Source organism: Maniola jurtina, chromosome 11, assembly GCF_905333055.1.
Source record: "Maniola jurtina chromosome 11, ilManJurt1.1, whole genome shotgun sequence".
Taxonomy (NCBI): domain Eukaryota; kingdom Metazoa; phylum Arthropoda; class Insecta; order Lepidoptera; family Nymphalidae; genus Maniola; species Maniola jurtina.
This window is the reverse complement of record NC_060039.1, coordinates 12,881,097-12,892,805: the sequence shown is the minus strand read 5'-3', so window position 1 is coordinate 12,892,805 and position 11,709 is coordinate 12,881,097. Positions and strand designations below refer to the sequence as shown.

The 11,709-nt window shown below is 39.6% G+C and overlaps 2 protein-coding genes across 2 annotated transcripts; one reads left to right on the top strand and one right to left on the bottom strand.

Moving 5' to 3' along the window:
• Nucleotides 1–188: 188 nt before the first annotated feature.
• On the bottom strand, nucleotides 189–11,697 carry LOC123869655 (retinoblastoma-binding protein 5 homolog). Its single transcript, XM_045912644.1, has 11 exons — nucleotides 11,524–11,697; nucleotides 11,396–11,421; nucleotides 11,026–11,220; nucleotides 10,309–10,515; nucleotides 9,725–9,906; nucleotides 8,423–8,542; nucleotides 7,318–7,511; nucleotides 2,087–2,262; nucleotides 1,799–1,912; nucleotides 1,276–1,396; nucleotides 189–282 (listed from the first exon to the last, which is right to left on the bottom strand). Exons 1-11 carry the CDS (start codon nucleotides 11,540–11,542, stop codon nucleotides 206–208), a joined length of 1,431 nt encoding a protein of 476 aa, XP_045768600.1. The 5' UTR covers nucleotides 11,543–11,697; the 3' UTR covers nucleotides 189–205.
• Nucleotides 3,673–6,942, top strand: LOC123869654 (juvenile hormone esterase-like). Its single transcript, XM_045912643.1, has 4 exons — nucleotides 3,673–3,810; nucleotides 3,892–4,035; nucleotides 5,286–6,595; nucleotides 6,777–6,942. Exons 1-4 carry the CDS (start codon nucleotides 3,769–3,771, stop codon nucleotides 6,940–6,942), a joined length of 1,662 nt encoding a protein of 553 aa, XP_045768599.1. The 5' UTR covers nucleotides 3,673–3,768.
• Nucleotides 11,698–11,709: the final 12 nt, after the last annotated feature.

Sequence of the window (11,709 nt, the reverse complement as noted above, 5' to 3'; positions counted from 1 at the left end):
AAAAATTAGCCTAAAATTATGAACTGTAAATGATGTCCTTTCTAATTAAAGTAAAATCAAATGAAATTGACAAAGTAGTGTTAACATCACATAAATCATGATAAATGTTTATAATAAGATAATATATTTTTTCTTTATCTTTGCAATAAATTAATAAAAAATATGATTTAAAATATAGAAACTCATGATAAATTGTTTACATAATTTATTTTCGAGGTCTCCCGGCGACTTTCTTATTCCCCGCCGCCTGCTTGTTCTTGCCTCCAAATGGCAACGTTTGTTCTGAAAGAAAACACCATGTTCAAATATTGTAACTCGACCAGACTGAATCGTCATCTGTCAAATGTTAAGTACTAGAGGATGCCCGCAACTTCGTCCGTGTGGATTTAGGTTCCTAAAGATCCCGTGGGAACTGTTTGAATTTCCGGGATAAAAAGTAGCCTATGTTAATTACAGGGACGCAAGCTACTTCGGTACCAAATTTCGGTTAAGCGGATGGGTCTTTAGGAATCCCGTGGGTACTGTTTGATTTTCCGGAACAAAAGCCTATGTCCGCCTCCGGGATGTAAGCTAACTCTATGCTAAATTTCATCAAAATTTGTTAAACTGTTGGGTTGAAAAGCTAGCAGACAGACAAACTTTCGCATTTATAATATTAGTATTTTACAAGTTTCATAACTCGTGAACTATAGTGTTGATCACTGAATTAGCGAATCACCCGCGCTGATCTGAGAAGAACCCGTAATAAACTCAGACGGACGTTAAATGTACATAAATCTGTCATTATATACCTAATAGACACGGCTTTCCCTGGTGCGTCTATATCAGAAGTGCTTCGAGTTTTCCAAATGTTTTTCCACAACTGAACTGGTTAACAGCTTGACATAACCACATCCTATGGCAATTTATTCCATACTAGAGGATGCCCGCGGCATCACCCGCGTGGATTTCGGTTTTTTAAAATCCCGTAGGAACTCTTTGATTTTCCAGGATAAAAAGTTGCCTATGTCCTTCCCCGGGATGTATCCCAAGTCTGTACCAAATTTCATTAAAATCGGTTCAGCGGTTAGGCCGTGAAAACGTAGCAGACAGACAGACAGACACACTTTCGCATTTATAATATTAGTATGGATATGAACAACTCTGTTGGTCTGAAGAATGGATTTGACGATGACAATTGATATTGTAGCTTCATATCATATCCCCTTAGTCTAGGATTGCTCCTCGGAAATATAATATGGAGGAACAAAAAACTTTAAAAATAACTAAACTAACCGGGAGGCGCGATTTTGAGTGAGATGTCGTATGTTTTGCTCTTGGTCCGCTTGGCCGCCGGTTCCAGCACCTCGGGCGTCTCGCTGGGGGTGACCGTCTCTTGCGTGGCCGCCCAACCGTCCTGTTTACATTGGTGAAAGATAAGATTAAGATAGATTTACTTGGCTGAACAACAAATATAACATACTCAAAGATAAAATGATTAATCATTTTTCCTCAATCACACCGCACTAAACAGATGTGATTAATCATTTTGTCTCAATCACATCACACTACCTACAGAGATATGATTAATCATGTTGTCTCAATCACACCTTACTAAACAGATATGATTAATCATGTTGTCTCAATCACACCTCACTAAACAGATATGATTATTTATTTTGTCTCAGTCACACCACACTACACTGATATGTATAATCACTTTGTCTCAATCACACCACACCACATAGATATAGAAAGCGAATGATTTAACGCCGCTCTTCTTGTTTCTCTAAGGGGGCGCGTTATACAATTGGCTTACCTCTGGGTCCTCTATCTCAGGCGCGATGGGCAGGAAGGAGAGCATATTCTCGTCTTCGCCTTCTTCATCAGAACTGCAGAACGCGGCCACCGGCTCGCACGTCGTTACATCCACCTAACAATAATAATATCTAGTTAAGTGTGTTTTAAGTTACTTTGCAGCGTATATTAGATAAAGAACCCTTTGTACGAGTTCGAGCAGCGTCACCTAGTATCTGTATGAAGACTGTCACACTCTTCACTATTATAACATGAACTCTCAGAAGAAACGTATTTCAAACAACGATACCTCAACTTCCTCATCATCGCGGCTCTCGCCAGCCTGGTCTACGGAGCGGTCCTCGTCTTCGACGTCGAATTCACTCTCTCGCTCCTCGTACTCCACGTTCTCGTCCAACTCCTTGAAGTCCGGCGCGAATGCGGACCAGTTCTCCACTTGGTTCTGGGCCCAGATCGATACGACGCCTGCGAACAATTCCATACTAATATTATAAAAGGCCGATGGCCGGGGTAGACGTGTTCTGGAGTGGAGACCGCGAACCGGTAAGCGCAGTGTGGGACGACCTCCAGCCCGCTGGACCGATGACCTGACGAAGGTAGCGGGGAGCGGGTGGATGAGGAAGGCGGAGGACCCTGTTTGGTGGCGCGCTCTTGGAAAGGCCTTTGCCCAGCAGTGAACACATACAGGCTGAAGGATATGAATTATAAATGCGTAAATGTGTGTATTTGTCACGTTTTCACGGCCCATCATAATCGAGTTTGATTAAAATTGGAACAGACCTTGCATCTCGGAGATGGACATAGGCTATTTTTAATCCCGAAAAATCAAAAAGTATGCTGGCTCAGTGGAAGTGTTAAGTGTATGTTATAAAGAAGATACATACAAAATCATAGATTTCTTCACTCAGCGGCGGTTGTAAAGCTGTACTTAAGATATTTGGGTATCAATAACTACTTGAAGCGATAAGCTTCGTTTGAGAGGTTCCCGTGGGCAAGAATGACAAAAATTGAAACGAAAGCCGCATATAGGCTGCCCATATCAAGGAGCAGTTTCGCTTCTTCCAGGTAATACACGACATCTCACGGTTATTTTTTTTTTTCAAATAGAAAACGTTCAGTATTGGATTTAATACCTGAAATCTGACTTTGGACTGAAAAAGTAAAGGCAAATGATTTTAATAAATCGACCAGAAATCATAACATATAGCTAATATGCACATTCTCAAAATATTATAATACTGTTTTCGTGAGGAACATCTACATAATACATTTAGTAAAACGAGTAGGTACATATATGGTAATATGAGTACATAGGTATAATAATAATAATTAATTGAATAACAACTGTTTTGAATAACCTTGGTTCAAGAGATTAATGAACTTAATTACCTTTGTTATTGCATAAAAACAACACATATGTACTAACGTAAAACAAGGATGGAAACTTTGAGCTACGCGACCACGACGGCGAAACGCGATAATCGGGAGGCGACACTGTTTTGTATGAAAATGTATGGAGACAATATTTCGAGATGAGCCAGGATGCGTGAAACTTAGCCTGAGATCTATAGAGCGCACTTTGACTTGGCTCACACTTAACAAATATGCGTGTGTGATCAGAGCCTTAATAGTTCGCGTTAGTAGTTAGCCAGGTTCGCGCATGCGCACATTTCTTAAGGCCTTGACACACTAGTATTAACTATTAAGGCCCTGATCACACACGCATGGTGTTAAGTGTGAGCAAAGTCAAAGTGCGCTCTATAGATCTCAGGCTAAGTTTCACGCATCCTGGCTCATCTCGAAATATGCTCTCCGTACATTTTCATACAAAGCAGTGTCGCCTCCCGAGTATCGCGTTTCGCCGTCGTGGTCGCGTAGCTCAAAGACTACCTTTATCATATCGTGTATATTTTCAGCATTTAATACTGTAAAAACAACTTTTCTACAATCATTTTTGTAAAGACAAGCGGAATGTATGTAACAGTTTTATTCATACTTGGAACAATAATATGGGTAGATAGTATCTTTACATTTAAATATTCAAATTATTCAATTTTGGATTGCCAAAAACATTAATTTCAAATAAAATTTCAGCAAGATGTAGCCGCTGTGATAGTGCGGGTACAGCAAGGGTTGTTGGAAGGCGAACAAAAACGGACAATCACTGGGAAAACATTGTTCTACAGTTTTAAAGCCATTCCATATGCATCACCTCCTACTGGTAGCAGGAGATTTAAGGTAAGGTGAATTAGGTATGTAGGTTCAATCAGAAAATACCTCCACTAATATGAAACTTTAGCCGATGCCCGCGTGGATTTAGGTTTTTTGAAAACCCGTGGGAAATCTTTGATTTTCCGGGATAAAAAGTAGCCTATGTGCTAATCCAGGATATTATCTATCTCCATTCCAAATTTCAGCCAAATCCGTCTAGTAGTTTTTGCGTAAAGGAGTAACAAACATACACACACACACACATACACACAAACTTTCGCCTTTATAATATTATAGTGTGAAGTGTGATAGCCTGTATGAAATTTGAGAAGACGCTTGATAAACACTGAATGTGAAAAATTACTTGATTAATTTTTCATTTTCGAGTGGTTTATTAAGCACCTAAAAATTACTATGGGATCTCGGGCCATATTCTTTAACTGTATTTTGCAAAAATGATTTTGGTTGTCTATTAAGGAGTGTATGCATTTAAACCATTTTATCTTTACAAATCTTCTAGTTGACCAATTCAATTATCGGTGGAATTTGTGAAAATCCCTTTTCAGTGAGGGTCTATATTGTAAATAATCCTACATAAACAATCTCAAGCTTGGTCCCAGCAATATGAGTTGTATGTTGAAATGCCAGGCAATCAGTTTGTTGTTTCATGTACTCGTACATAGATTTGGTGTTTTATTTATTTATTAGTATGCATACTCTAAAACCCCTGAACCTGTTTTAGATGATTTTTAGGGTTCCGTACCTCAAAAGGAAAAACGGAACCCTTATAGGATCACTTTGTTGTCTGTTTGTCTGTCTGTCCGTCGTGTCTGTCAAGCAACCTACAGGGTACTTCCCGTTGACCTAGAATCATGATATTTGGCAGGTAGGTAGGTCTTATAGCACAAGTACAGGAATAAATCCTTAAAAAAAATTAAAATGTGTTTCAATTTTCAAAGTAAGATAACTATACCAAGTGGAGTATCATATGAAAAGGCTTTACTTGTACATTCTAAAACAGATTTTTATTTATTTTTATGCATAATAGTTTTTGAGTTATCGTGCAAAATGTTGGAAAAAATACCCGAGTACGGAACCCTCAGTGCGCGAGTCTGACTCGCACTTAGCCGGTTTTTTTTTTGTGTTCAATCACTATAGTCAGAATTAGGTACATACCTATTATGCTAAAGCTTAAAATCAAACCTATAGAGCCCAAAATACAGCTAGAGCCGAAAACCTACTTTATTGTAATCCTAATCACATGTAACACATTTTAGGCACCTCAACCTGCACGGTCTTGGAGAGGAATACGAAAAGCAACAGCACATGGCAGTGTGTGTCCTCAATTCGACTCACTCACTAATACGTACACGCCTGGAAGCGAAGATTGTCTTTTCCTAAACGTTTACACCCCAACGTTACCACCGTGCTCTGCTTTGCCGGTCATGTTTTTTATCCACGGAGGTGGTTATATATCCGGATCTGGTAATGATGATTATTACGGAGCAGATTTCCTAATTGATCGAAATAGTGTCATCGTTACGATTAATTATAGACTGGACAATCCCGGATTTTTGTGCTTGGATACTGCAGAAGTACCCGGAAATGCAGCATTGAAAGACCAAGTAGCTGCTTTAAGATGGGTTCAAAGAAATATAAAAAACTTCGGTGGAGATCCGAACCAGGTGACCATCTTTGGGCAAAGCGTGGGCGGTATTTCAATGACTTTACACGCACTGTCACCGATGTCGAAAGGGCTGTTTCGTAGAGGCATAGGAACGAGTGGAGTGCCAATTAGTGATTACTCCACAGCATTCGAACAGAGGCGAAGAGCCTTCGCACTTGGTAAAAAGCTTGGCTTTGAGGCTACAAATACTTCAGCGCTCCTCAAATTTCTCCAAACTGTGCCTGTCCGACAACTGCTCTACACTAATTCATCTGTTATTGCAGCAGAAGATTATATTCAGATTGTAATGAAAATATATTATACTGTGCCAGTCGTGGAAAAAGATTTCGGTCAAGAGAGATTTTTGACAGAACCACCTCTCACTTCACTAGAGAAAGGACGAAATGAGGTTGATATGTTGCTAGGATACACTTCAAACGAAGGTATTTTTGCTGTACCCTATCTTGAAAACTCAAGCATCATCGCCAATTATGACAGATTTCCAGAAGTTTTAGTGCCAATAGATATATTTTATCGAACAACACCAACGCTCCACTTGCAACTTGCAGATGTTATCAGACAACACTTCACTGGGTCGCCGTTGAGATCTTTAAATACAATACCGATATTCGTGAACTATACAACCAACTTTTTTATTTATCCCATAATTAGATATGCAAGGCGTCTATCCAGTGTTAGAGGAAACGGTGATATATATTTGTTTGAGTTTTCGAGTGTGTCTGAACGCAATGTTTTGAGCCAACTTGGCTTGAGATATGGATTAAGTGGAGTTGCTCACAACGAAGATACATTGTACGTGTTTAACCCTAATGTGTTGAATCTCCCGTTCAATAAGAGTGCCACATCCTACAGAATGATACAGAAAATCTGTGACCTGTACACTAACTTTGCAATATTTGGGTAAACAAGATTATTTACATTTTTTTACTTTTATCTAACTCAAGAGTTTATTTAATCAAATTAACGCGTGTTTTAGCTTCACTTAAAGGAAAAGATCTGACGAAGATTTGAGATAAATGGCATAGCAAACGTGGTGAACAATCCATTATACCTACAATCACTCTCACTGTTATATTTACAGAAACCCCACACCAGATGCGTCGCTGGGTGTAGTCTGGCCCACGTACAACGCAGTATCCGCTGTTTACTTGGACGTTGGAGAGAATCTAACACTCCGCGCGAATCCAAGAGCGTCTATGATGAATTTCTGGGAACGCGTTTATGAACTAGCTAATATACGATTTTAGAAGATAAACTTTTTTAAATTCAAATAAACTTTTACAAGTGCTTTTAGTCGAATTGATTTACTACTGATTTAGAACTTTTTTCCCAACTTCTTAATCCGAAATCGGACCTATTTCGGATTCTATTAAATAAATAAATAAATAATAAATAAAAGTTTATTTAGCTCAATCACAAAAAATACAAGAATAAGAATTAAGATACATTTAAACTTAAATATTAATTAAACTTAAAACTAGAGAATACTAAAACTATTATTGTGTCTGTGAGCTAAAAGGGCTTTGCCTCAGCAAGATGCTGCAGTATTTGACTACTGCAAGCCCTGAAAATCAGCGCTTTTCCTAACCTATTCGATTCTAATCGTCCTCCTCGGCACTTACCAGCACTGATGCTAGCTATGATGGGGCGTATGGGGTGCCACACCACGTCCAGGAGCAGTTCCCCCTTGGTGCCGTGCAGGATCTTCACCAGGTTGCCGATGGACTTCTCCCAGATGTAGAGCGCGTGCTGTCGCGCCGAGCCCGCGCATATGTACTCGCCGTCGCCGGAGAAACAACACTTTTTCCATGTTGTCCTAGCGGCAACCGAAATAAAGTGTTTTAGGGTGGTTACAGACTATGGTTTCTCTTTTTTTTTTTTTTTATTCACTATAGGCAAGCGCTTGACCACAATCACACCTGATGTAAAGTGATGATGTGGTCTAAGATGGGACGCGTTTACCTAGAAGGTGCCTATTCACTCTTGTTTTAAAGATACCCGGATTGTAATTGGTAGGAAACACAGATCGGGGATCTCTGCGTGGTTTGCGCTCATTTTGGCACACGCGAACTACATTTCGCGATTCAATGAACCAAACACTCATTCTAACGTGTTCCTCATACCAGTGGTTCAGTCATTAGCAGTACGGTTTGGGATATTTCGCGACTCGCGCGTTAATAAACAATCGCGTATCTCGAACGAAATGCGTATGACAAAAGACGCACGTATATAAAAGCAAGCTTTATACGCGCAAAAAAGCGCAACTCTGAAATCGCTCTTAGATCTCTTTCTGAAGTGAACTGAAAATAGAAATGAAGAGAAGGTTGAAGGTAAGTCATTCTAGATCCCACTATGACAGATGAAATTGGAACTGTGAAGCTGACAATCTAAGGTAGCGAAATAGTATGCAATCAACCACATACTTGTAGTTTGATGGTGGCGCCGTGTCCAACATTACTTTTTCTAAAATATTCGTTATTTATATTGAAAAAAATTAAGTCATCATCATCAAGGATGCTGCTCCCAGATCTGAAGCGTTCCTCTTGTGGCTTAACAAGAGTAAGATTTTGATTCAACATGCTCACCAAAGCACAAAAAAAGGTTAAGCCAAAATCAGACCTCCATCCAGTTACAGAATGTTGTCAATGTTGCTGCAATTAACACAACCAACTGATATTCTGAAATCTAAATGCTGCGAATGAGGATAAAACCTCAAAATGATCTTACTTGTTGACAAGATCCTGCAGCTTTTGTATGGGCTCTGGCTCCCCGTTGATTCCACATTTCACCACCGTGTTTGTGTCATACACTCTTATTACTCGATCTGAAGTATTTACAAGGAAGCAGCTGGAAAACAAAATCATTCATATATTATACCGGGTTTATTTAATCGTACGCCTAATAAAGCAAATTTTAGTTCACTAATACAGCACCGAATATAATGAGTGCATATTTTGTAGCACTCCCCTAATCAATACTAAAAATAATTATTATAAATGCTAGTGTTGGTCTGTCTGCTAACTTTTCGCGGTTCATATGTTTAACTGATTTGACGAAATAAAGTTGCGGGCATCATCTAAGCGTCTATAGCGTTAGATTAACTGATTTTAGCAAAAACGCATATAAAGCAGATAAATTGAATGTGTTAGCTATTACATATTATAATTGACTTATACATATTGATTGACTGGACAGCACTGGGTCGGAGCAAAACAAAATTGGCTGGATTGGAACAGACTGGATCGGACCAAACCAAAACAGACAGAACTGACTTTTTAAATGAGCTACAATTACTCCCACCACAGTCCCTTCATTTAGCTTCGGTTATTCAACCTCCTGGCTTCTCGCTTTACATAAACACTCTAGGGGTAAGATAGACAAGACGATGCTATGGCATTGACGACTGACAACTCACTCTCCGCGTCTCGCAAACTCTATGCTCTTGATCCCCGTGCTGCTGGAGGTGCCGACGGTGATTTTGAAGCTCGCCTTGACGCGCAGCGACTGCAGCTCGCAGATGAGGATCTGTTGTGTATAGTACACGACAGCTTGAATTGGCAATGGGAACGCCCCGCACACCCACAGAGCCTCTGCACCAAGCTGATGCGGGTGAGTACGGGTGACGTGCGGGTGTGCGGGGCGTCCCCCGCCTCATACCCCGATTGCCATTGCAGCGTGACGCGGACTATACACGTGTCGACGCTATGACGTTGACAACTCACTCTCCGCGTCTCGCGAACTCTATGCTCTTGATCCCCGTGGTGCTGGAGGTGCCGACGGCGATCTTGAAGCTCGCCTTGACGCGCAGTGACTGCAGCTCGCAGATGAGGATCTGTTGTGTATAGTACACGACAGCTTGAATTGGCAATGGGAACGCCCCGCACACCCACAGAGCCTCTGCACCAAGCTGATGCGGGTGAGTACGGATGACGTGCGGGTGTGCGGGGCGTCCCCCGCCTCATACCCCGATTGCCATTGCAGCGTGACGCGGACTATACACGTGTCGACGCTATGACGTTGACAACTCACTCTCCGCGTCTCGCGAACTCTATGCTCTTGATCCCCGTGGTGCTGGAGGTGCCGACGGTGATTTTGAAGCTCGCCTTGACGCGCAGCGACTGCGGCTCGAGGATGAGGATTTTGCCCTTCGCGTTGCCCGTGTACACGTGGTCGCCGCGCCGGTCGAACGACGCTATGACGTTTATGTCACCCTTAGAAAAGAACTTCTATAAAAACCGGTCAAGTGCAAAACGGACTCGCATACGAAGGGTTCCGTACCATCATATAAAATGTTTTAACATTTTTATGCGCAATACTGCAAGTCAATAACAACAGCGCCATCTATATGTGATTTAGTAAGTTAATTTTGTTGTGAACACAATTTAATATTTTTTTTGCGATCTAACCACAAATTCGCTGATTTTTTTTACTGGTGCTATAAATACCTACCTATTTATTTAATCTATAGATTAGATATATTTAGGAAGTTAGGTGATTATGAAATTTAATAATTTCTTGACAGACAGAGCGCCAATAAAGTGATTTTATAAGAGTTCAATTTTTCCTTTTGAGGTATGGAACTCTAATAATAGGATGAAGGAGGATTTACTTACATCATCATCTATAGGTAATATCTTATGGTCACCATCTGTGTCAACCAGTAAAGCTGCATGTCTCATGGGGCATACAAGGAATCGTTTGTCATTCCTTGGGTCAAACTGTACCCTTAGTATTGGTGTTGGGAACCTGTACCGTTGCTCACACTCCCCAGTAAGGACATCCCATATACAGACATTGTGGTCTGTTGACGCTGATAACAACTGGAAAATTTATAGTAACAGCTCTATGTTAAAAAATTTAAGTAAATAGGTAAAAAAATATTAGAAAATTTAAAACATTTCCAAATAAACCATAATTTCCAATAAGCAAAAAAAAAAAAGTACATATATTAATAGCCTTATGGGGCCTAGTATTAATACAGTCTGTCAGTATTTTAACTGACCAATAAACTAGCTCAAACTTACATATTATGGTAAGAGTCAATTCACATAATTAATGAATCAAAGTGATCATAGTATTCTTGCAGTCCGCAATAAACTTTCTACCAAGAAAAAAGACAAGTCAATGTGAATCTATACTATATACATGAGGCGAGAGTAGGGTTATATAAACACTGCTATGTAAAGAGCAGCTATAAAGATTATTGATCAATATACTTCAAAATCTAGAATTTAAGATTGACAATGTACTAATAGGTAGTTTTTAAATGACCATAAATCTCCAGCCTCAACTGTGGAGATATTAAGAATTTTAACCAAAATTAGTCAAACCTTTTTACAGTTCCTAGACCAACTCAGGCTACATACAGGGTAGACGTGTGCTGATATTGACTTGGCTATGCCTCGGGTGAGGAAGTCCCATATAAATATCCTGCCGTCATTACACCCCACAGCTAATAGTGTGCCTCGTCTGTTGAACGCACATGTTGCTGCCAAGGATATTGAGTCTAATGCACCATCAAATTCCTGCAAGTTGTTAACATTATAATTATAGTCATATTATCATTGTTTATAATTGAAATATGTCAAGTGTGAGCTCAGAGAGCCTTATTCGAGCTTGAAACTTAAAAATAGGATCTCTTCATTTTCTTGATTCTAGCTTTGCAAACAAATCTTTGTTTAAATTATAAATTATACATACCTCTGGATAGTTTTGGCCGAAAGATTCTGAAAAAACAAAATAATTAACAGAATATGAAGAAATCTACATCAGAATTTAATGTTCCAAACTTAAAAAAAGGTAATTGTTAAAATAACCTGTTTACTTACCGAGTAACTCTAAATTCATGATTGTTTTATGGTCATTTACTCACTTTAGTATACAAAAGGCATTTAACATATTTACTAGCAGTGATTTAACTTATAATTAATAGAAATAGTTCGTATTTATTAAAAAGTAAACAATACAAAATCGACGCCAAAATTTTGGATCTGTCATTTCACCACTTCACTGTC

Bases quoted from the DNA above. Each gene is read 5' to 3' on its own strand.
- LOC123869654 (XM_045912643.1), top strand. From the start codon at position 3,769: ATGTATGTAACAGTTTTATTCATACTTGGAACAATAATATGG. The intron at 3,811-3,891 runs GTAGATAGTATC...ATAAAATTTCAG, and splicing joins TACTTGGAACAATAATATGG to CAAGATGTAGCCGCTGTGAT. The intron at 4,036-5,285 runs GTAAGGTGAATT...AACACATTTTAG, and splicing joins CTGGTAGCAGGAGATTTAAG to GCACCTCAACCTGCACGGTC.
- LOC123869655 (XM_045912644.1), bottom strand. The intron at 8,543-9,724 runs GTGAGTTGTCAA...TTTGTTTTCCAG, and splicing joins GAGTTCGCGAGACGCGGAGA to CTGCTTCCTTGTAAATACTT. The intron at 1,913-2,086 runs GTATCGTTGTTT...TATTATTGTTAG, and splicing joins GCGATGATGAGGAAGTTGAG to GTGGATGTAACGACGTGCGA.